The sequence below is a fragment of the Pieris napi genome, chromosome 10 (assembly GCF_905475465.1).
Source record: "Pieris napi chromosome 10, ilPieNapi1.2, whole genome shotgun sequence".
Taxonomy (NCBI): domain Eukaryota; kingdom Metazoa; phylum Arthropoda; class Insecta; order Lepidoptera; family Pieridae; genus Pieris; species Pieris napi.
This window is the reverse complement of record NC_062243.1, coordinates 12,488,526-12,515,326: the sequence shown is the minus strand read 5'-3', so window position 1 is coordinate 12,515,326 and position 26,801 is coordinate 12,488,526. Positions and strand designations below refer to the sequence as shown.

Here is a 26,801-nt window from a genome sequence, read left to right as displayed (position 1 = left end):
TTAAAATGCACTAAGCTAGTTAAAAATTCACAAAAATCTACCACAACAAACGAACTTGATAACATCGACGAATGACAACATTGCCGACCTGTCAAATTTAGTTCCAAAAATATCCGCGGGACTTCTTTCATGAAAAGCACTATAGTTATAAGTATTTTTCCGATAAGATTTTTTTAAAAACCTCCTGTTAGTTGATAAGATATTATTAATAAGTTTGACTAACTCTAAAGAAAAGTCTTTAGTGTAAAAAAATATTTGCTGAAAATGTTTTTAAGTTCTTTTTATTACATCCGCTAGGTTGTAATTTTTATTAAAAGTATTGGTTTTCATATCGGTTTCATGCTTATTGTCAGAGTTTTTTCTATATATATTATATTATTATCTGTTAAGAACTTTCTTTTGGGGAACGTCAATTGTCAGTTAGAAGAATAATGAGCAATATCCATTGTCATTTGTCATATATACCTATTACTTATTAGGCTATTAAGTATTAAGTATTATGTATTATCTAGACCTAGTACTTATACATCCCTGAAATAGTTATAGGATAAAGGATTTTAGTTCTAAATTTTTTATGAATTTGTAATTGTCGATTTTCGTTGATCCCGAAGATTTTGTAATTTGTTGTCGTTTTGCTCTTGATTTATGTGCATTGGAATTTTGGGAAAAAAAATTGTATTTACATGATTAGTTAAAGGTTCGAACTTAGTTGTAATTTTTACAATCTAATTCATTTCTCTATTTAGCGTGAGTATTGAGTGACTTGGAGCAGTATTCTTTTAATATCTTATTCTACATAACAATGAACGACAACGAAAAAGAAGAAGCTGCTAATTTGGTATGTTCATTTAAATTAATTCATTATTTCGGAGTTTATAAAATTTACATTAACTTTCATTATAGAAAGAAGAATTCGAATGGGTTCTACGTGAAGAAGTACATGCTATACTACACCAGCTCCACACTGTCTTGGTTGTGAGTAATTATATTTTATATTTATATTTGCCATTTAAGTACTTTTTGCGGTACAGCCACGTAAAAAATCAAATAAGAAAATATGTAAGTACCTAAGTATTGCTGTTATTTAAAGTAAAACATTTAGTAGTTAGTAATTACCAATAAGTATGTATTGGACACTATAATATATATAAATGTATGCATAGTATTTTATTTAAGCACATTAATAAGTAGGAATTAACCATATGGAAAATCTTTCAGGAATGTGCTCATCGATTTCCAGTGCCATTATATGGAAATGAAGGACAAAAACAGGATAAGTTTATTTTGACCTCTCAACCAGAACAACTCAAATGCATATTGACACTTACTGGTGACAGCATCACACATGCAGTATGTATTATAAGAGTACTTCAGTACTCATTATTTTTATTTATTTATAACCTTATCTTCTATCTGTACACGCTTTTCATGTGTGTGGTATCAGTTTATTCTAATGATTAACTAGAAAAACAATTACCGAATGTTATGAAATATAGATGGAATCTTGCATGTACTCAATGTATATAACGGTATATCAATACCAGTACTGGAAAAGTACTGATTTGGATTAAAAAACTATTATATGTTAAATAATCCATATCGAAGAAGGCTATATAAAACTACTCTACAACCAAATTAATGTGGTGAAACTGTATTGGCTAGTTATTTGTTTGTATTATAGGAGTTATTATGTATTGATAAGGATCTTTTATGTTTAGTTGCAATAAAGATATCATTTTTGTATTACCTACACTACATCTATAATAATTTCATTATTTGCATTACAATGTTGTGTCATAAATCTCCAGTCTTACATAAATCTCCATACTCATAATAAACAATTATACCTTGAGACTCATATTGAGCCAAACAAAGTAGAATTTACTCATAACTATACAGTTATGTTTAAATTCTACTACTAAACCATGTTGTTTTTAGGATATAAGCTTCAAAGTATTAAGACAGATGCACTTAATGTGTCGAACATCAATTAACCAAGATGGTCCATGGAAGTTACAGCAGATACAAGATGCGGCAAACCATTTGCAACAAGCTATTGGTTACATTGACAATGTAGATAAACATTATGTGTTTAGGTAAATAGAATTTTGTTTTATTTTTGCTCTCAAACATCATGCATGTTGAAATGAGGACAATCAAACACTTTGTTAGTAAAGGATACATGTGTAAATTACATAGGAACTTAAGAAGGCACAGCGCTAACCAGATCCATGCAATTTTAAATTAGATAGTGAACATACATACTATAACATATTTGCTCCTAAGGCAAAACCAGATAACTTCATGGTAGATCCACAGGTATCAAGTATAACTTTTTTGTGTTATTCTAATTACTTAATTTGAAACAGGTCATCGGAGGAAGTGTTACATATAATTCAGTGTCTGATTGGATCCTTGCAAAGAGCGCGTACAGCTCTTGTGTTACCAAAGAAAAAAGCTATTGATGAGTTAATGAAAAGTCGAAATATGGTGAGTTATTATTAATGTAAATAATAGAAGTTTGTTCATTTTTCACTTCTCTCGGTGTAATAGCTTTTTATTTATTTAGCTATTACTTTGTGATAAAGCAAAATTTATAATGCTGAGTTCAAATGATCAGTCTTTGATGGTTTATGGTTTATGTTTATTTGCCCTAATAAAATATTCAATACAAAAATATCTACAAGACCCAAAAATAGTATCTATTTACTCGATTGAATTTTAACATTTAAATTGTTTTATTTTAATCCTTGTATTCTTCAAACAGTATACAAGTAATGAACCTTTATGTATGACTTATAAATATTTATGAAAACACCTTTGGGAGCGTTCAAGTATGACGTCACGCAATTTTTGGAGATAATTGAGCCGCCCCCCCGTGTAACGCGCCGTAACGTCTTTCTGTACCCAAATATTGTAAAACGTTTCGTGACCACCCAGTGACTCTTTATACCTAAAAGTTACCATTATGTGGTGTAATGTACTGGAAAGTCGAAAATAATATAAACAATAACGCGTAATTCAATCCCCGCCCCGCATCGTTACGTTTTACAAAAGGACCCCCCCCCAAAATTCGTTACGTAATACTTGAACGCTCCCTTTGGCAGTTATATAATCTTCTTTAAAAATCTATGTATCGGAGCAATTACGATTAGCATTTTTGGTAGAAACAAAAATCTTGTTAATTTTCATTTAGTTATTGTGTATTTTATACCAGGACTTCATAGAACACAATTCATGCTTAGTTGCATTTTTCATCTACTATACACTGATATATACATGTGTTTCGTGTATACATAAGGAAGACATTGAAAATGCTCAAAGAGAACAAGACATCTCGTCAGCTATTATTTCATCGAAGTTAAACCTGACCTACATGCTATAAATAGCTATTGAGAACATTTACACAGATTCAATGTCATTTCAAATTTCTTATCAATGTAGCACAAAGTTATAGTATGAAGAAGACGGACTTGGAGCAATTAGATAGTTTTTCTATGGTAGATACGTCGTCGTGACTGTGAAACTTGTATGTCAAATCCGATACGATTTTGACACACGGAAGTCATACTTAGTGATAAGTTTTGTCTATGTATGTTTCTGATTTTTTATTATTCCGCTAGCTGTTGTTAAACGCTTAAAGAGAAAATTTATTCGTGAATTTGGGTCGAACGACCTTAAATTAACGACTATAATATCTAATATATAAAATTCTCGTGTCACAATGTTCGTTCCAATACTCCACAGAAACGGCTCGACCGATTCTTATGAAATTTTCTATGCATATTCACTAAGTCTGAGAATCGGCTACTATCTACTCTTTCAAAACTCTAAGTGATAAGGGGTGTCCCAAAAAAGTATTTTTGATTTTGACAAATTTTTGTTTTATGATACAGTATATAAAAATACATAGGACCCTTAATTTTCATCTACCGATCAACCCCTATTTTTTATTTGTTAGTTAAGAACTTATAACTTGAACTCTGGGGTTTATATAGAGAAAAATCACAGAATAACCTAAAAAGTTTTCATTCCGGAAAACCGAACAGTCTCTTGGGTAGCATAACAAAATGTTTCATGTTGGTATGTACTAAAAAGCTAGGCTAGGCATTAAGGAGAAACGAAGTTCGCGGGGCAGCTAGTAATATATAAAATCCCATTTGGTTCCCACCCACTACACTATCTCACAATATACATTACTTGATAAAATAAGACACGTATGTTGTTCTAAATAACTTTATTACGATGATCGAGATCAATTGGGGCATTAAATTGAATGATAGCAGACAATATCATTTGATAATGAACCAAACATATTTCAAATATCTACAACAAATAAACAGACAAGCCAGTTCAAATTTATTTTTTAAAATATTATAGCTATATATCTATATTATAAAAGTAGACACTTAGGCAATATTTAAAGCTAGAACAGATTACATTGATAAACATTATATATGTATATGAAACAGAAAACATAAGTCAATTCAGTACGAGTAGGTAAAAGATATCTGAAATTAAACAACTTAATATTTTAAAGAGGAAATAAATTGCTACTAAAATCTGCTAATTACAGCCTTCTCGCTATCTAATCGCTAACGCCGTCTTTAGTAAGGAGGAAATATACATCTTTATAAATTGTAGCTCAGATAATTATTGTTACGCCGAAAATCGAACTCTATGGTATATTAAAAGACGGCGACGTACTTGAACGCCTCTCACGCCATAACCAGCGTCACTTCACCCCCCTATAAATAACTTTATGACTTTTTGAAGTGAAACTTCTTGAAACCGAATGAGGGTAATTTTTTTACGGATGAAACGCAATAATAATAATATTAGCCTCACGAAGATGTGCAGCGTTTTTGTCGAAGAAAAGGGAGAGAGCGATTGAGACCGATTGAGAAAGAGAGTGAGAAGGGCGAATTACCTTATAGAAATTCTATTTTTAAAATTAAAGTTTCGTAAAGACAATTTACAGTACATATTTTATATTTTATGCAAAATCTCAAATTACCAATTGTAAATTAAATTGTTACGTGTTTTTATTATCGAAGACTTAAAAAAATTAAATTAATTTTAATGATAATTAAATTCCTAACATATCTTCCCTTTTCCAATTAATTTTAATGACAATTAAATTCCTAACATATCTTCCCTTTTCCCTCCGTCTAAGTCTCGGAAGTCTAAAGTTTTATATTTGTATAAATATGAACAAGACTTAAAAACACTTCTGACATGTGTACTTTGTACGAACGCACTTTTTTATGTATTTCAGAAAGCGCTATCCCCAAATTTACCCGAGGATCTGGCGATATCTTTCTACATACAATCAAGCAAACTGATTTTCGTGGCTTATCAGCTCAGTTCAGTTCACGGGACAATGCGCATTGACTCTTGTCAAGCTGACTGCGCTGTACCTTGGCTTAGCGATGTACTCTTTATGCTAACTGCAGCTCTTCATATGTGTCAACAACTAAAGGATAAGGTATGATTTATCTAGAAGAATTTAAACACACATTTAAATATATATTATATATTTTGTTCTACATTATCGTATTGGCTTAGTACTGTAAAGAAATTCTATGTATTTTTTTATTTCAAAAAAATGATTTAGAATATATATTTGACCTTGGATTCCAGTGGAGGTCCCAAAAAGATGCGATCTCCGGCAACATAATAGGTGTTCATGGGATGCGGTAGCTGTCTTTTTTGGCTGTCCCCTTTTTTATAAAAAAAACATTTTAAATACTCCTTGCGTAAATGCACACGTGCACTCACTCGTAATAAGTAAACGGTAGAAGATTAAAATAAATCATCCCTTTACTTAAAGTGTACGAAAAGTCTTTCAGTAAAAAGTCTTCAACTTTCTACCCAAATCTGCTTTCCTGGTACTTTTTGCAAGGTTGGGTGAATTTTGACACATAAAAAATTATAACATCGAAACTATACAGAATTACTTACTTTATTTACATGATAATTAATAAATAGGCTTTATCGGCGTTTTTGAATTGGCACTTTACTAATCCATATTAAGATAAAATTGCACGATACATATATATGTAGTAGCATATATATGCTAATCTTATCTATATTGATAACTTAATGTCTAGGTCAGCATATGAGATAGTGAAATTTCCTGGAGATATGATAGTCGTCAAGCGAATCTGTTGATTCTCATTTTTACATTAAATAATTTTCCGAATTCCTTCAAAGTTTGTTGGCAACACTGAAATTACGTCCTCATTTCGCAGATAAATTGCGAAAACATGGAGAAATAAAACACGATTTTTAATTTCAGCTGTGCGTCTTCTCTCAGTACAAAGATTTCACAGTCGGATCAAGATCTGCGTCTACAGTATTTAATTAATTACATAACATACATTATATAAATATTTATTCAGTTAAATGCATTTATTAGTATTACGAAAATATAAAACATTTAATGAGAATTTTCAATTTGATTATACTGAATAAATAATGATATAATGTTTTAAAATCAATATTACCTATAGTGAACTAAAAAAATGTCGATAATACCAAATCCTCTAAGATTAGATTCCGAAAGAAAACCAAGCGCGACAATGACTCATCAATGTCTAAATCTGACGTATGTCATACTTTTCGCTAAATCTTGATTCTGGACTTTACCAAGTTGTGCTTTCCGAGAGCAAGCATGAAAGTATTTTAAATAATCTATCTTCAATCGGCCTTCTATCCATATAGTGGACCATCTGTTTCCACCGGTTTCTGTCCAGCGTCTCTCTTATGACAGTGTAGTCTTGAGGACGATGAGTCTTTCACTTGATCGGTCCATCTGGTTTAGTGAACGGCCACGTGATCTTTCGCCTTCTCTGTTACCAACCACGATCAGTTTCTCCAAGTTTTGTCCTCCAAGTGTATATGTCGCAGGCCGCAGCCAACTAGCTTAATCAGCCGTTCAATTAACAGCCTAGCCGTTTAACTAACGGCCTGAAAGATATTCAGCCGTAGCGTTTATACATGAGAAGTGTCACCCGTTTTGAGTTGAATTTAAAAAAAATGTTTGTATGAAATTTATAATCGTAAGGGTTTGGATCTCGACTTTTAAATATTTCATTGTGATGTTCAGTATAGTTAATATTGTTTATCATATATTTATTCAATTGATACTATTCGAGTCCATTGTTGATATTCTTGTTGACTTTGTTGTAATGTTTGTAATATAATATATTAAGTAGAATATACCACGTTAATCTTTCGAAGTAAAGAGAGAGCATTCCTAAATATACACCACTTGCGAATGATTTCTGATATCTGCTAGATTGGTAGCTATATGGGGGGTAATGGAATCCTATACTGAAAAGTCATTAGTCAAAGTCCAGAGTTATATGTAAATTATTTAGCGACCTTAACCTCATTCATAAAATCAGTCTTATTACGAAAGGGGCGAGTGACTAAAGCAGCCCAACGAACAGTACCTTCGAATAGTTGAACGTTATAGAATAGTAAAGTTTTATTCTATCACGTGAATAGTAAAAAATATTAAGTTGAGCTGCGCGCTGTGGGCGTTTTCTTTAATTGAACGGCAACATAACGTCATTTGAATCTGTTAAATATACAGAGGATGGTAAATCAATAATTTTGTTGATAGAAATGACTTTAAGGCTGATTTTATTTTATGAATAAGGGTAAGTTTTCAAAGCTTGTTCCTAAAGGTTAAGAATGTTTTCATTGCTTTAGTTAAAGCAGTATTGAACGGAAAATAAGCCCTTTGAGGCTTCGTACAAAATGCATAGTCATAGGTATCACAAAATCGTTATAGTTAATTTAGGTCGCTCATAGATCTGAGTTTTAGTTTAGATTTTTTATGAACTTATACCAGCGGTTAGAGCTTTTTAAATCACTATATTGTATATTATACTGTGTTTGGCAGAAAAAGCTATTTTTATTTGTCTAAGAATGTCGCTGGTATAACGCTTATAAATTAAGACCTATATATTAATTTCAATGTTGTTTATTTTCTAATTTTGAAATATGTTTTCCTCCATACATTAATAGATAGAATACTGGGTTTGAATGTAATATTACGTAATTTAACTTAATTATTTTAATTCGGTATTGAAGTATAATAACTATACCAAGAGGAAACTTACGTGCGCACCCGTGTACGCAAAGTGATTAGAGAGTCTTTTGGACGGAAAATTATTTAATTTTCGTAGTGCACAAATCCTATGGTTGTAATATTTTACACGCCCTATTAATTTCTGTGTGCTTGGTAATTTGGAATTGAAATTTCTAATTTATCGTATAAAATAAGTTAAGTTGTAACTTTCTCTTTCATTAATCATTCGAGCTTATCCGCATATTGTGATTAAAAGCTGAAACTACTTTATTAATTTAATAGATAGATGCATTAATATCGGTTCATTATATCCTATCGATGGTACGAAATACAAATCTTATTTTGTCGTCTGTCAAAGATTCTTTATGACGATATTTGACAGTGTTGAAGTAGTCAACAACTAGGTATGTCAGACTGCCGATTACGTTTAACTTATATATGTATTTTTAACTATTATTTAAAATCTTCTTGGACACTAGCCCATTACGGCGTTAGGTGTAGGTCATTATGTTTCATGTTTTGACAATAAATTAATAATTTAGTATTAATGTATGATGTAAGGACTTTGTATTTATAACAGTTCTTGTGATCGTGTTGTATTTATTAAATAAATAAAAACTTGTCAACGATGTTTTTTTATTATTACATTCCGAAACCTAGAGACTCCATTCGATTTATGATCTTTAACCCACGACAAATTGTGTTGTCGGTTGTCTCTTTAGAGTTTAGACTATTTTAGTATTTGACTCTGTAGACATTATTGACGTTTGACACTTGTCTGATATTATTTGTCTGACAGTTTGATATGTCGATTGTCGAGATCAAAAGATCAAATGCCAGTTCGGTATTATTTATTTTTGTGTTTTATTTTCATCAGTGCATAATGTTTTTATTTATTCATCACTTTGTTCCAACAATTTCTATTTAAAATTACGATATTGTGGTTGTTTTCGTACTTATAATATCTACGATGGCGTATCGAATACTAGCCTGGTTCAGTTTAATTTCTGTAATTACTATAGCCTTACTAGGGTTTGGGTTGTACTTAGCTCTGCTAACGTTTTTAATATCATTTATAGCTGGGTAAGTTTAATTGAGAATAAAAACGCCTCTAATTAATGCATTATCAAAGAGTGAATGTTGATAAATTGACTTTTTATTACAGAGTTCTTACAATCTTACATTTGAACTTTGATAGTAGGAAGATATTTTCTTCAGATATAGATTGTTTGGATGATCCTCTTCAGCTAACAAACTATTCTATTCAATCTCCAAAGGTAGGTGACATTAACAAAATTGGTAGTAACCAGAAGGTGTTTGATGTTAAATAACTTGTTAAATAGGAGTGTTAATTTATTTCAGATCCTGCAGTTATTTCAAAATAATAAACCATGGCCAAAATTTGATAACAGAATTACGGGAAGTGAGACTGTTGACTCATTTCTTAACGAAATAATCACAATAATAATTAATGACTATGTGACACCATGGTATGAAGTTCTAACTGATGATCAAGAGTTCACAGATCATGCAATTAAACAAACAGTAGTAATTACAAGTGCTAATGTTACAAATAGGTATAGTATATTTTTGAATATTTAAAGTGCCCTGCCTTCAAATTCTTATAATACATTCTATATATTTAAAAATTGTGCTATATATATAAAAATAAATATTCTCTGGAACTCACAACATATATATTACAATATTTTTTCTAGAATAAAACTTGTTGACTGGATATACTTATTATCAACAAAGTTTCCAGAAGAATTAACAACTCATTTAAAGTTATTTAAACAATCAAGGGTCAAATTGAAACATATACAATTACTTAGTGCCAAAGAAGTTGCCAATGGGTCTTCAAAATTGAGCCCAAAAAAACAAGACGAAAGAAAAGCTCACAGGAGAAATAAAAGTGATACAGATTTGTCCTGGGCCCCAGGTATATTTATTCATTGTTTGTTTTAAAATTTCTAATTAATTCCTTGCTATTAAAAAAATCTATATCTTTTATGCATGTCTTATAAAACAGAGACCTTGACTTGCTCTTAAAATGTTTCAGATTCACAAACATTTGGAAAATCAAAATTCTATGGGAGTTCAGAAAACATAGGTAGCACTAATTTGAAAGATATATTTTTTGACTTGGAGTGTGCAATGGAGAATAAGCTGCTTTGCAGGGACACCTTCTGCTTGGATCCTGAGAAAGAGTATTGTAATTCAAAATAATTATAATTAAATAAATGTAAATTGAAAGACAAAGCAGGTTTAAAAAGGAGAAATCAGCTGATATGCATTCAAACATTGAAAATTGTATAACTTGTGATTAAAGATTTTTTTACTTTAATGCAGTAGCAAGCCTTCTGTTTTAATGCAGCATAAGAAAAGGCTTTTATTGTTATATGCAACACTGAAAATCCAAATACTATTTTTGATAACAATTTGAATTAAAAATGGAGCAGTGTCGGTCTAGTGGTTTCAACATGAGATTTGCAACCTGGGGTTGTTGGTTCGATCCCTGGCTGTGCACCAATGGATTTTTTGTCTATGTGCGCATTTATTACTAGCTCTTACGGTAAAGGAAAACATTGTGAGGGAACCGGCACATCTTGTGTTGTTGTACCAAAAGTTGACAGTGTGCGACAGGTACAGAAGGTTGATCACCTACTTGTCTATTAGAAATGATCACGGAACAGATGTAGAAATTTCAAAAGGTTGTAGGTCCCATTGGTATTAATACATTATTGAATTACAATTTCAACTATATTTCTAAAATGCATTATCTTTATTCATGATTTACAGAAATTTAACTTTTCAGCATTTCTATGTGAAGTATCAGAAGCACTACTATATTTGGTTGCTCCAGAAGAAGTCTGGAAATGCCACGCCTTAAAACTGATTATAATAGAGCTGCTTTCATCAATTGTGCTGAAACCTATATTCAACATGTTGAGCGATCCTGACAATATCAACAGAGCGATTATAAGAACTGTAAGTTGTTAATTTCTACTCAAAAATGCAAGAGAAAACTATGATTACATCTGAATAATATATTTAGACATCTGTAATGTACTATATTAATAATTTAAATATATTCTAAAATACATATTTTAACATTTATATTATACTAGCAGACCGGCCAAGCATTGCTGTGGCTAAGGTTTTAGTTATATTACATAGTGGTAACCTATTCAAGGGAAACGGTAGGAGAACACCAGTCATGGGGACCACCATGCTTTTTTGGTGGTATTAAATTGTGGCTTATGTGAAACGTTGGTACTTTTAACGCAGCGCCATCTCTTAGAATTGTGAACATCAAATAATAAACAAATATTTTCAATAAAATAATATTGCGGGTATAAATTGAGATGTAAGCTATCCTATCTTTTTAGTTAAACACACGGTGTTCAAATTTGATTGAAATCGGTTCCAGGAGTCCATAGCGGACAAACAACGTGACGTGTAATTTATTTATATTAAGATTTTACATTTCTCTCTCTCATTTTCATAATTTAACTCATATAGATTAGTGCACATTGCATGTATGACTTTTGAGTAAAACTCAAAAGTACAAACACTAAAATATTTTTCATTTATAAGTTTTCCTAAGACTTGTTTTAAAAAATAGAGAAACTTGTAGCTCTAGTCTCTCATCACGATTGTACTGGAAACGTCGATATATTTCTGCAGTGCGTCAGGTTTCTTTGTGGAGACCCAAACTGACCATGCCATTAATGCCATTATTCTGGAAAGGGCATGCTTAAAGCATTCTGTCAGGCATACCATGGTTTTCTGCATGTGTTGATTACAAGGGATACCCATATCTTAAGTTTCTATGCTGTCCATGCCCCAGTATATGAGATTTAGATGTTTACTAACCAATACTAACATAGTTCCAAGGCCGGTTACTCTAACCTAAACTATCATATATAATCTGAAATATAGAAGTTATTATTTCATTAAATTTGCGTTTATAATTGTCAAATGAGTCAAATTTAAGTATCTCCATTTCAGTGTTGCCGCGACTCGCTGTTGCCGTCAGAGTTGTTTCTCTTAGTTGTAAGGACATGCGCGGACGCAGAAGAACTAGACGCGACGTTGGAATTGGTTCAGAAGGATATACAAAAATTGGTAAATGGTCTTTTTATTTAAAAGTATTTATTTACTGACCAAAATTAATATTAGTAAATGATTTTTTTAAATATATACCACCTTCTCAGTTTAGCTGTTAATGCACAACACTTAATCCTGAGGTTCAGAGTTCGATTTCCAGAGATTTTTTTTTTTCAGATTTTGTATTTTTTTATATAATTCGATTCCGATTACAGCATTCCAAAGACAGTGCCGGTGAATGGGAGCTCCAAGATCGTCAAAAGCTGTCTTCGCTGCAGTACTTGGCTCGGATCATTCAAGCCAGAAGAGCTACCATGGGACCACAAGAAGGTATTTACCATAACTTTTTAATGTATTTTTTTAATATTTCTATAATTCTAGTTAATAACTACATATTTATTATAAATATGTCAAATGTTATAAAAAACACTATGTTATTTGTTTTTTTAAGAATGGCAACACCACACAATATCATAGACATCTTACAGGTTTTAAAATGTCAATGCGTCAAAGTCAATTTGTCAGTAATGCGTAGAATCGATCATTGATGATTGAGTACTTGAGTAGAGTTGCTCTCTGATCGGCGCCTGCGCCGGACGTGCGCACTGACTGTTGAAATATTAAGTAATAATGTCGGACGACGGTAGTGACACCAATTAATAATCGCATTGAATCTCTGACATATATATAATTGTCAACTATTGTAAGTTCTCTATCAAAGTAATTCAAATCGATTCATTACGACTGTGACAATTTCGTATTAATCATACAAGTCCAGTATATGTATTTAAAATTGAGATGCAAATATGTTTGTAATCACCGTGACCATGCAATGCCCATGCAAATGGACCACAAAATAATATAATCCTGTAAAATGTGTTTAAATATGGATTAAGGTACAAACAACGCGAGCACAGAGAAGGTGTCCGAAGAAGTTCTGCGGTCTCTGAAGTTCTTACGGGCGACGGCCGCTTGGAGGTCCAACGCCCAATATCTTCTGGAGATCGAGATGAATGAAACCGGTAAGAGTTTCTGGATGTTTCAACTATTTGTAATAAATACATTCGAGCCTGATCAATTGTTCTCTTTATTAAACCATAGAGCATAATTTTACAATTTTTACGTTACGCTGGCAACATTCATAAGAATTTTGTTTTTGCCCGCAACTAACAAATGTCTAAACAGGTCAAAAATAAAAATGCTGAATTGTCAATTCGTTTAAGAGCTACGGTGCCACAGATTCAGAGCCAGTGGGATCGCGAGTGCGTCGCCGGACTTTTAAGAATTGATACACTCATTTCTTGACCCTAAGTCTATGATTTGTATACAATAAGCAGAAACCATGCTAATTTTACATAACAGGGGGAAAACAGGCAGGAAGCTCACTTGATGTGAAGTGATACCGCCCATGGACACTCTCAACGCCAGAGGGCTTGCGAGTGTGTTGTCGGCCTTTTAGGAATTGGTACGATGAATACTAAACGGCAATTAGATGAAAACATTTTGCTATACATTATTGTTCTCTATGGTTTTTAATCACAATATACAACTTATTAAAAATGTTTAGAAGTTGACGTGCAAATCTGAAATTACCAATTCCAACTTCCAGATGTTCCTCACACCTCAAAAGCTGTAATCGACAACCTGCGCTCGTCTGCCCTTGAGCTGTGTGACCTGTACTTGGCTCCGAACCGTCAAGTGATGGGTCTACCTGAGAATTGCCACTCGGAAATGGTTCGGAAGATCACCACCGAGGGTGAAGAGTTCACAAACAACCCCCTGACGTGCTTCGACGATGTTCAGAAGTGTGTTTGTAATGCATTAGAGGTATGTTTATCCTATCAATTAAACTAAAAGGCACACCACACACACACGTACACACCACACAACAGCCGAGTTACTACTTAGTTAAATGTATTTAATATTTTTTTCCTTTCGTAAATGTTTGAACCTTTTTGTATATATTATGTGTACCTACCATCTATGGCTTTATTTTTAGTATCATTGTTTTTGTTATATACAAGTTATGTTAGATATCGAAGTACGAAATAATTAAATAAGTGACAAATTATAATTAATTTTAGATTTTTCAAAATAAAACAATTATTCCTCACTAAATGGATCCATCTACCTACCAAAAAAATCTATCTTGACGACATGTTGACACATGTTGTCCTGTATACATGTCTGGAATTAAAAAAAAAAACATGTAATTGTAAAATATTATTAAAATCGGTCCTGAAGGAAGGAATATAAAGATTTAGGTTCAACTACTTAAATAAATATATTAAGCAAAACATCAGAACTCAGAGCTGTGTTGGCCTAGTGGCTTCAGCGTGCGACTCTCATCCCTGAGGTCATAGGTTCGATCCCCGGCTGTGCACTAATGAACTTTCTTTCTATGTGCGCATTTAACATTCGCTCAAACGGCGAAAGAAAACATTGTGAGACTTAGACCCAGAAAGTCGACGGCTATGCCGACTTCTTTATTATTATTTTTTAAATCGTAGCTACTATAAGCATTATAAAAACTTCATATAAATTGATATTAAGAATTTTATTTTGTCATCTCCTGTCCTAAGGATGACCCGATTTGGCAGGCGGATTTCATGTTAGATACAGAGCAAGATGGAGCAGACAGAAGTCATAGGTGAGTGGCTCATTATTTAGTGGTTCAATAGTCTTGGGACATTGCATCGTTTCCATTTATAATTTTCAAAGCATTTTAAGCCTACCAATACAAAACAAATTTGAATTCGATCGGAAATCATATCTCTCTGTATGTTCTGAGTTCCTGGTACTTGATTGGAAAAAACTGAAAACTAGCAGGACTATTTCTTTACTCTTTCTTGTCCTTTCTGTCAAATTGTTTTTATGCTCTGATGAAAAAAACAGAAATAGGTAAGTAATTTATTTCATTAGCAATTGAACTGATTTATTTTTTATTTTTTTTTATTTTTTATAGGTTAATTTTTTAGGTTTTAAATTGCCAATCGTGTGTAAACTATGGACGATAGTTTAACGTGAAAACGTCATAAGAAAACATTGATGAAATGATCGCATACTTTTATGAATAAAATGATATATTTTTTATTGTTTTATCACTATTTTGTATGGCTACAAAGAAGGAATAAATCTCTGCCGCATAGGCCAATGGAGAGGAAGAGAGATAGATGCGACACAAGCGTACAATGAGCGATTTATTAGACGTCGCCACGTCAAAACTTATCCCATAACAGAAACGTATACCGTTGTAAGAATTAATTTAAAAAAAGCTTTTTCTTTACAGTGACTTAAGAACGACAAAAGCCGAAGGCAAAAAATATGGAGGTATTTTAGTGTTTATTTAAATTTGCTTACTAACTTAACTAACTCGAACTACCAAATTTTTACTAATGTTTACTTAGTTGGTAAATTCCTACTTATAAATTTTGAAGTTTATTTCTGGAAGTTCTGAACTTTCAAACTTAGGGTATTAAGGGTATTTTTAATGACATTGCGCTTCTATGAGAAAAAGCTGGGAGTTGCATTGTTTTATGATGTTTTTGTTGAGCGAATGCCAATGGTATAATAATGCTTACAGAAAAATGCAAGCGACTTATGAAGACGTGTTTCAATCAATTGCCCAAATTATTCCAAAAATCCAAATATAAATACGAAAGTCCTAACAAATCCCTGACATTCCCACGATCCCTTACTCGAAGGATTCCCGCTTACAAGAACCACACTATCCCTAAATGTGCTAACGGTATTATGCTAAATATTTGCATGGTAATTAGTGCTTTTGGATAATTATTTATTAAATCATTGACATTTCAATTTAACAAAGAGTAAAATCGACCAGGATGCTAGAAGTTGAAACAAATGACGGTGATTGATCTAATTATAGACGCGTGACCAGATTCGTTACTCATTTTGACCAATCACAGATTCATCAACATTACCTACCAAAGACATTTTTGGTACATTAAAAAAAATTCCCGCATATAAACAAAAAGTCAAACGATGGCAATGATTTAATAATTTATTTTTAATGTTTAGGTTATTTGTAGAAGACTAATTTTTACATTATTTTATTTGTATTAATTAGACAAGTTTTCTTTTACATTTGCTTTAAAGTAGATATAGAGATTGGATTTTGTTATTATATGCCTTTTGTTGCTAGAAGTTGCTAGAAGTTTTATAAGCTAATTCATGAAGACCATTTCCAGGTGATGTGGTATTGCCCGTACCTGGCTCGAGGCATAACAGATCGCGGTCAGACATTGTAGGCAATTTCGCTCACAAAATGCTCGAGAGCGTAGCAGTAGGTCAGTAAATATAACATTATTGTGCTTATTTTAATGACGTTATAATAAGGCCCGCAACACATACGCTAATATCGGTGTTCATGTGCTGCGATGCTCTTTTTGGGCGCCCCGTAGGCTCGGTTGCCCCCTTATAAAAATATTTTTGACAACTCAAACAGTTATTTCATATACTGTTTGTATAGACAAAAGTTATACACGAATGAATATGTTTGGTTAGACGTATTTCGATTGGACGAATAATATTTACTAGGAGCGCAGAATTTCCATTAGTTATTTCTCAAATAATACCCTTTTGTGACTTTTATTCAAGAGAATAAGTTCACACAAAATATAACAAAAATATTATAAGCATTGAAATATAATTATATCCATTAATGTTATATATTAATAAAAGAAAAGAGATTATATCAAGAAAGATTTTTTATATTGAGTAAGACTAATAAAAATAACTAATAAATTACAGTTTAAGCATCAAAATTAGCGTCAATTTACATATTTTCCCAATAGTCGTCTTAACGTGAACTAACCCTCATGTGAACTAACTATTGTGGTAAGAGGGAGATGTCTGAATATATTATGCCATAACACATATTCCAAAATTAATTTAAAATGGAGGCTAAAAATTACAATCACCATTTCACCAATTCTTAAAAGGCCGCCCACGCACTTGCGAGCCCTCTGGCAACGCGGGTGTCTATGGGCGGCGATATCACTTAACATCAAGTAACCCTCCTGTCCGGTTGCCCGGTAATGAGACAAAAATGTTATCTTACATATTTTGTAGAGAAAACGACACCAATAATAGAAAGAACTAAAATGTTGACTATAGCTAACTTCAGGGTGTCGGTTTTATGTGACGGTGTGCGCGCGCACCGTAAAACAATTTTTCCCTAACGCGCCAAAAGACGTATAACTTCAAAAATGCTTCCTTATGAATATCGAAGTGATGGAATGAATAATAATATAAAATAAAAATGTATTTTTAGGAGCATCAAGTTTATCAGCTGGGCCCTCAAACAGCCTGTCAATGTCACAAACGGAAATAAGTGGGAGAGCCAAAAACTATTTATCGCCGCTCTCTGCGTACATTATAGAAACAGGTATATTGTGCGGTTAGGCAGATGTGTCTGTTTTTTTGTTGTTATTGACGCATGTCATTAAATTTATTTTATAAAATATAAGTCAAATGTTAAAATTAATTTATAACGAAATAAGGAAATAAAAGCAAATTTATTATATTTTTTTAAATTACTCGACGAATCGTTTCGAAAATAGGCGGCTAATTGACTGTATGAAGAATAACATGAATCATAAATTTATCAAAAAAATCTTAAAATTATAGATTTTGATATGTCAGTCACGTGACATAAAATGGTTACAGATAGGTCAAATCATTGATAACATAGTATGTCAAACATACTCTTCGAATTTAATCGAAATAAAATATTGGTAATTGTGTAATTACGTACATATGTACATAGTAAACGCCATCTTGTTTTGACACGTTCTAGAAGTTATGAATATTTTATTTGAGTCCAATACTGAATGGTATTAATAATATTTTGTATAGATTCTATAATCACTAATAAATTATCTGAAATGGTTTTTAAATACTAGTTATATTATGTAAATGTTATAAATTAGGCCTAGTGGCTTCAGCGTGCGACTCTCTTCGCTGAGGTCGTAAGTTCGATCCCCGGCTGTGCACCAATGAACTTTATATCTGCGCATTTAACATTCGCTCGAACAGTGAAGGAAAACATCGTGAGGAAACCGGCTTGCCTTAGACTCAAAGCGACGGCGTGTGTCACAGAAGTCTGATCTACTTGCCTATTAGATTGAGGCCCAGACCTAAAAAGGTTGAAGCCACTGATTTTTTTTATACATTAGTTTGTATCGGGTAATCAATTTTTTTACAACAGCGCTGGTCCAAGATAAGGGAAGAACATTCGGAATTTACGCTATAGCGGTGACAAGATCCTCAGATAATGAAGTGTGGCATATTTATAGGAGATACAGCGATTTTTATGAACTGCATTCTGCTGTTAAAGATAAGGTAAGACTTATAGTCTAAACTCTTTATAACGAATTTCAAGGGACCGAGCATGTTTTATCGTTATAAAGAAATGTCGTTATACGGAGAGAAGACAAAAAAATCCAATAATTTAACCAATTACAATACTTGATATATATAATAGATAGGTGACGATGGAGCGTTTAGTAAGTGAGAGCAAAATTTCCTAGAGGCAATGTAATCTAAGAATAATGGCACGTGTTAATGCAATTAACAATAACAAAGTCGAAACGGCTGTTTATGACCTCAGGTACCTTTATTAGAAATTTCGGCACCTCAAAAGTTTTGTAAGCTGATTACAAAAACAATAACACTTAAGTATGTTGTTGATGAAAATATTTCTTTGTAATAGAGAGTGTCTGTTGCGTTATAAAGAATGAATTAATACATGGTTTTGTATTCAACTAAACAAATTTAATTATTTTTTACGTTATAACGAGTTTAGATTGTATTTTTTTTTGGGATATTTCTTTGTTTTTTCATTTATTTCCTTGACTTTATAGATTCTAAATTATATTAAAAAAATATACTTATGAGTCGAACAATATCGTTAATCAAGAAGAAATCTGAATTCATCGAAACTTAACTTAAAAAAATGTGTTTATTTATTATAAGTAGATATGTTAACGTAAAATTGTAAATACCGTTAGATTGTAATCTATCTCGCGAGATTATAAACTGTCGAAAGATTGTGAACCTCAGCGTATTGCTTACAATTAAACGTATTATTATTCGGTAGATTGTACTCTATCGAAGTGAAACCGTCAAATTACTATCTAAAAACTGTCAACTGTCCGAAGGTTGTCCCCGATTGGGCGGCTTTATAGTAGACCGTTAATTAGTAATAAGTTAAATTGTAAGCAGTACGTTGAGTTCACAATCTTTCGACAGTTTACAATCTCGCGAGATACATTACAATCTAACGGTGTTTACAATTTTACGGTGACAGATACATTACAATGTGTAAGATTTGGTTCCTTTAAGGAAATAATACCTGATTATAGAACTGACTTCAGTGTTTTTCCCTGGAGAATGCGACCTCCAACTGTTTAGAAAGAGCATGCTCTGCCTCAAAGGCCGGCAACGCGCCCACTGAAATGGATGTCTATGGGCTGCGACGATTGCCCTTTAACGAATTATAAAATATTATTAAACTCTTAGTTTAAAATTTTAATAAAAGTCGTGGTTATATGTTTTTGTATTAACTTGTGTTTTTCCTTGTTTAAAAAGCAACTAACTTCTTTAGTTGCTTTTTAAACTCGGAACTCTTCTTCTTTTTAACATTGCCTATTTTTAAAAATTTCCAGTTTCCAATATTGTTTTTTAACATTAACGAACTTCCTTCCAGTGGCCGGAACTCGGTAATCTGCCGTTTCCAGCCAAAAAGACATTTCAAAATACATCACGTACAGTACTGGAAAATCGGAAACGGATGTTGAATAGTTATTTGCAGCACTTGACAAGTATCTCCAGGGATTCACGATACTTAGCGTTGCTGTCGCCGGCCTATCTTGGTGGATTTCTCAGTCCCGAAATACAGACCGAGAGACATGGCAACACTGTGAGTATTTGAAATAATGTTGACTGGGGTACACACTTATACATATTAAGTAAGAAAATATGAAATATTGTCACTCCATCGGTATGGATGTCGTCAATAGAGGGTTTAGGGTGTCATGAGGGTAAAGTGTGTGCACAAGACACGAATTATGGTACCATATTTAATTTAAATTGATTCCTTTTATCATTACAAATAACTCTTTAGCTTAAATTATAATGAGCAGCGGGTTGGACCGATCTCACTTGTAATCATAATCTACCAGACCCAACTCGGTCCAACTTCTCATCACCACAATGCTCCACTGGCTCCATCAGAATCTGTCCCATGTTCCCTGTACGCGCTATCAAAAGTCAAGATGGCGTCTCGACCCCACTCGAGGCATTTGCTCTGCTCTGATTGGTCGTATTCGTACTTTTATTCGTTACGTAATTCCAAATTATGAAACACTTAAATTATTATTCTTAAAAGTAATTAGTCAACGGTCAATTGACTCGCTACAACCTTTTTAGGTATCAGATTTCTGTATCTGTTACATGATCAATTGTCAATCTAATAGGCAAAAAGGTGATCAGTCTCCTGTGCCTGACACACGCTTTGCACTTTTTGGGTCTAAGGCAAGCCGGTATCCTCACGATGTTTTTCTTCACCGTTCGAGCGAATGTCTAATGCGCACATAGACAGAAAGAACGAATCTACTACCTTAGAAATGAGAGTCGCACGCTGAAACCAATACGCCAACACTGCTCTGCTATATATTCGCTTTTGGTATTAATGCAACAGGAAATAGTTACATAATTACTTTTTCGTTACACATTTACTTCTATAAAGAATAAAAATATGGATACCCGTCAATATTCTCGTCACGCCAAATGATACTTTACGTCGCTTATTGGTTATTACTCGTATAGAAATATTCATGGGGTATTTTTGAATCATATAGACAGATTTGTAAATATCAATTATTCTACTTTCACCAGATTGATGCTCTCCTAGTGAACTCAATCAAGGCGGGAATGCGGACACTCAAAAGCATGCCGGACCAGTTTGCGAATACCGTGGATGGAGTTATGGATGGTAACCAAACTTAACTATTAGTTAACCGCCTGTTACTTAGTGGTTAACCCATATAGCCAGAGGTCCCAGCTTCGACAAGGTCTATTGTAAAACACTCCAAGCGTAAAATAAAAAACTTGGCGATTAAAAAGAGTGGCGGAGAGTTTATTGCCAGTTCTTCTCTTCCGTTCTACGCCCTTGATTTAAGAACTGGCAGTAAATGTAAAATTCTTAAGTGTACATTATGTTACCTACATGAATAAATGATTTTTGACTATTGGAAAATCAATGTAACATTTTCGTCTTAATTTGTTTATACAATGGACTGTCTTTGCCAGAAGGCTCGCAAGTGCGTTGCCGGCATTTTAAGAATTCGTACGCCCTTTTCTTGAAGAACTTTCATTTTGCCAGTGGTATTTTTTATTTGACCTTTACGAATTATACTTAAATATTTGTTTTTGCAGGTATATCAAAAGTGTTTCAAGGCAAAAGCGTAGATAATGACTACGATTTCAAAAGAGACGTTGCATCGGAAGGTCAAGATGTAAGTTATAATTTTATATTACGCAATAATTACGTATAAATTTACATTAACTTTGAATTAAAAAAAAATGTAAATATTTAGCTCAAAATTATTAGTGGAATAAGGCGTCCAATAGATAGTCGACAATTGGCTTTCCGTATAGCGTTATCTCTTTCGCACATTAAATATTTTATTGAAGTGAAACTTCTTTAGAATCGTTGTGATTTCAAACAGGATGCAACGGAAAAAGCGACAGTAAAAAGAGACAGACACATAAATTAATAGGATTTGCCGTGAAGAGAGTGAGATAGGAGGCATTATACAGTGTATAAACTTTAAATTAGTGTGTATTTGAACATTTTCTGAAATAAAAAAACAGATTTGATGAAAATTAAATAAGTAAGTCAAGTAAGTAGTTTAATTATAAAATTAGATTATTTATCAATTTTATTTACAAATCATTAGTTATAGAAACTTTTTGAAGTGAAAACTTCGTACTACACTTAATTAAAAGTTTATACACTGTATAATGCTTCATTTTCTCCCACGTTGGATCTTGTGAATTTATTTCAAACTTTTATTATTTTAGTTTTTACCAAATTAAAGATTGATACTAAAAAATACATTTAGATAGAGAAAAAGTCTAATTTACATATTTTAATTATAAAAACTTTGTTTTTGAAGGTTTCACTTCTACTACGTGTGAATTGGACACATGATTTTTTTTTTAAATAGAAAATTGTTTTACAGGTCCGTCTTTAAATTATAATACAACGATATTATAAATATGGAAAACCTAAATCTAAATGTTAGGGTATCACCTACATGCTCATCTACTTCCCTGGTCAAAATAACAAAAAAATGCCGGCCTTACAAGATATGATGTCTTGTAAGGCCGGCAACGCACTCGCGAGCCTCCTGGCAATGTCCAATGGCAGCGGAATCACTTAACATCAGATAAGCTTACCTATGGGGGTATAATTAAAAAAATACTTTTTAATAATTTTTGCAAAGGTTGTTGTTTACGTAATAATATATTTATAGGACGGAGATGAGAGCGTACCATTGAAGTTATTGGAAGAAGTACTGGGGATACGCGGCCTTTGGCTCAGGAGGCGTCTTCTGGCTCCCGTTAGGACTCTCATAGCTGATCGAGTCAATAAGTAAGTGATTCTCTTTTCACCTCTTGTTATGTCTACAGATTAACTAGACTAAATGTCATACCACGATTTTATTAAAATCAGATATACAGTGTAAACTCTATATAACGACACTCAAGGGACTGTGCTTATTTTGACGTTACACAGAATTGTTGTTAAATGAAAAGAAATATCTGTGCTAGAAAAATAAATATTATTTCTGACTAGTGTTAGTAATTACTTAAAAACAATTCGTATTTGAACGCTTTTGCGTTGTCTGTTATTTTATTACTGTACCAGAAGTTAGGTTGTATTTTTTTACTTATTTCATTTATATCCTGCGATATTGATGCATCTTCGTGATAAAGCACATGCAAGCATGCGCAAGAAAACTCCGCAGTTTTAACTAATTTCGGCAACTTAAAAAGTACTTTTTAGTATTGATTGTTGTCGTTATTGAGAGTTGGTGTAATGCTATGTAGAGTGTATATTGTATGGAAAGCTAAACCAACCAAAGCCCAGTAATTTCGACGCTTTACGGGATTTTTTGTTAAATCGAAGGACGTTACATAGAGTTTATACTGTATATAGGAAACAGTCCAAGTTTGATAAACAGTTATTTGCTCGTTTTTTTGTTGTCGTAATAAAAAGACAAACCTTTATGGCAAGGAAAACCCTCAAAGTACACTTATATAAGTAGCTTTATTTGTACTTCTTTATATTTTAGGAAAGTTTTAGAACTGATTGCAGCGCTTACGTCGCCGCGTAATGTCGTGCAGTATTTGAAATCATTCAAGTGAGTAAACTCTTGTTATTCTATATTGTACTTTTTTCCCTCAACTCGTTTAGTTTTGTCCCAATTTCTTGGCAAATATAGTCATTATTATACAAAAATGGATAATTATACATTTCGTTACTTCTGGATTATTGACAATATTTAAGATAAGTCCTACAAATTGTTGAATTATTGTATTACAGACAATGGTTAACCAGCCGTGATAACTCCACTACTTCAAGTAGGGACTCTGCGACCAAAGCCAGGACGAGAGTCGCAGCTAAAGTGGCGCTTCTAGCAGCAGCACCAGGTTTAGTGTTTTTCTAGTATTTATAGGCCTGGTTAAGTTTTCAACTGCTCGCTTATTAGTAATAATATACCATGATTGCCTTTACAAAATGTGGACTAAATATTGTATCGTGTTGATTACAATAATTTTACCATTTATTTATTAAAACATGGTTGTCATGGCAACAGAACTGATAGTATCTTAAGTTAAATATAAATAAGTCTGTATAAATTTTAAAAGTACCAGGATAGTATAACCATTTAGCCATTAGCTCTTATAAATAAATGATTCACCTATTTATTACAGACGATCTTAAACACATAGTGGGAACGGACGCAGCGCGAAGGGGTCTCCTTACAGTTTTCGACTTGTTTCAAACGCAAGAAATTAATAAGCGGCTATTATTAGTATTGTTAGAAGGTAAGATTATTTGTGTTAATTGCTGACCAAATTTTAATGTTTTAGCGTTAGACATAATCTAATAGACAGAAAAAAATATGTCTTGAGAATTCAACTTTATTTTACCCCCCATATTTGTCCGTTTCATTATTATTTTGATGTGACAACTCTTATAAATGGATGAACGCCGGCTGCACGCACGAAAAAGCTTGACTCATTGTCCCGTTGCGCTTATTGTCCTGTTACGCTAATTGTACGCTCTCTTCCACTCGAAGACCTAAGTATGCCATCATTTTATTAATGTTTTGTTATGACGTTGTCACGTTAAACTATCGTGCGTAAACTGACTTTACAGACAGACAGTAGTAGGGTTTGAACGCAGGACCTCAAGAAAGACGCCCCTTAGTACTAGGTTTACATGACTTTCAAGTGTACACCACTTCCTTTAAGACATTGCATTAACTATGAAAATGTTTTTTTACAGTGGCCTTGTGTAATCTATTCCCTGATAACAACGTACCGGAGATATTTAAAAAATTATACTCAAATTCGACTCGCATTTCACTTCCTAAGAAATCTGTTAACACAAATACCCTATGACGTAATTATATTAAAAAATCTAAAGTGCGTATTTTTCGTACTTAAGTTCCGTATGGAATAAATTATTAAAGGAAGCATAGCAGAAGAAAATAGGAAATGGCAGCTGAAAACCCGTTAACTTAACGAACGACTCTGACCGTAGAAACATTGTATACTACAAACTACTAAACGTCATTGCTACGAGTCGTTTCTTAGAAGGACGTTTTTATTTTTATAGACAAATATAATTAATAGTTGCAATTTTTTAGATATAATAATTAGATTTTTTATAATTAGAAAATTATATTTATTTTATTAATATTATATTCAGTAACGTTTATTTATAATTTAGATTAAATTTATTTTCAATATTTCATATTGGGCATGTCTGAAAACGGAATTTTCACTTCATTTATAAACTTAGTACTCGAGTGATGTAAAAAATTGTGATAAAACATAATTTAACTAAATGCTGTTTATAGTGCGTTTATGGATATTCGCTATACACGTAAATAGTTTATGAAATTGTTGCATATGTGAGTAATATTAAATTTCATGAGCGGTTTTTATCTTTGTTCACGTACGTATGTACGTAAACATCGGGACGTATCCGGAATGTGTGACGCCCCTTTTTTGTATCTTTGTGAACATTATAAAATATTCTTTAAAATATTAATGCAAAAATACGTGAATAAAATGATGTTTAAAATAGTTGTTTAATTTTAAAAACTCTTGAATGTTTCTAAAGATTCTTAAAAACTAAAATCCACTGTAAGGTATTCATTTGTTTCTTTCTGACGAAGTGTGTTTACGATGTAATGAAAAGAGACGGGTGTGTAGTTTCTTATGGTTGTTAGTTGATATTAAAATTAAAAAAAAATATATTTTGCTGCCGTTTATAAGATAAAAAATTCGCTATAATTGTATCTTAATTTATATTTATAAATTAAGAAAAAAAAAATATTAAAATTGTATTTTTAGTTTAATATAGATAATTTTGATCTGCATTCCTTAAATTTTTGCTAGACTTTTGTATTAACAATTTTTGTATTTTTTTGTATAGTGGTATGTTACTGTTAAACTAATATAATGTTAGATCAATTATTTTAGCTTACGCATAGTAAACTTATTTATTTAAACAACGACTCTGAGTGCGGTTAGACACTAAGTAAACTTTAAAGCCATAATTAAAAATTTAAATTATAAATTTAAGATAATTCGTAATATTGTAAATTTCTACATGTACCTGTGGTTGTTGATATTCGATAGTTTCAAATGTATAGTAAAATTTACACATTCAAAACATTCCAATTTCTTGTATTTTTGAATAAAATTTTAATATTTATCTGGTTGTTTTTATTTATATATTTATAAATAATGCATATTTGTAAATGTTCTACGTTATATCACGAACAATAATTGTTTGGAATTGGAAATATACTATGGTATACTTGTATATGTCTAAAAATCTAAAGCTTCTATGCTGTACACATTACATTACTGCATCAGAGACGCACGACGGACCAAATTTGCGTCTTAGTGCTGAAATTGATTACACACTATTACGAGAATAAAGTCTAAAGTAACGTTTATAAAATTGAGACTTGTGATATTTGATATTGTGTATTATATATACATATATAGTTTGGGGAAATTCAGTCGAAGTAAATAGGGTATTTAACGCTCGAAAGAAATGTATTAGAGCAATTTGTTGAGCAAACTGTCTTGATAGTAGCGTACCTTTTATTTAAGAAGCTAAAAATTTTATCGTTTCCCTGTATTTATATTTTAGAAATATCCTTATTCGTGCACAGAAACACTGTGTAAATAAGGATACAGACATACGGATACATACATATTTTTAAGTCGAAGTAAGAAGTAG

General features: G+C 32.2%; 2 protein-coding genes across 3 annotated transcripts; both read left to right on the top strand.

Moving 5' to 3' along the window:
- The first annotated feature begins 528 nt into the window (after positions 1-528).
- LOC125053320 (protein rogdi) lies at positions 529-6,966 on the top strand. Its single transcript, XM_047654641.1, has 7 exons — positions 529-838; positions 904-975; positions 1,219-1,350; positions 1,939-2,096; positions 2,370-2,490; positions 5,279-5,488; positions 6,302-6,966. The coding sequence occupies exons 1-7, from the start codon at positions 803-805 to the stop codon at positions 6,368-6,370; spliced, it is 798 nt and encodes a 265-aa protein (XP_047510597.1). The 5' UTR covers positions 529-802; the 3' UTR covers positions 6,371-6,966.
- A 1,964-nt stretch (positions 6,967-8,930) lies between these two features.
- LOC125053238 (sorting nexin-13-like) lies at positions 8,931-25,575 on the top strand. Of its 2 annotated transcripts, XM_047654488.1 has the most exons (23): positions 8,931-9,187; positions 9,270-9,381; positions 9,467-9,681; positions 9,823-10,046; positions 10,167-10,319; positions 10,923-11,095; positions 12,119-12,235; positions 12,433-12,547; positions 13,114-13,239; positions 13,827-14,044; positions 14,800-14,867; positions 15,507-15,547; positions 16,429-16,527; positions 17,514-17,627; positions 18,450-18,583; positions 19,950-20,162; positions 21,140-21,236; positions 21,680-21,759; positions 22,783-22,901; positions 23,605-23,673; positions 23,856-23,962; positions 24,248-24,361; positions 24,825-25,575. In XM_047654488.1, the coding sequence occupies exons 1-23, from the start codon at positions 9,075-9,077 to the stop codon at positions 24,938-24,940; spliced, it is 2,937 nt and encodes a 978-aa protein (XP_047510444.1). In that variant the 5' UTR covers positions 8,931-9,074; the 3' UTR covers positions 24,941-25,575. The 2 variants fall into 2 exon arrangements, with proteins under 2 accessions (XP_047510444.1, XP_047510445.1); XM_047654489.1 differs by lacking the exon at positions 16,429-16,527.
- Positions 25,576-26,801: the final 1,226 nt, after the last annotated feature.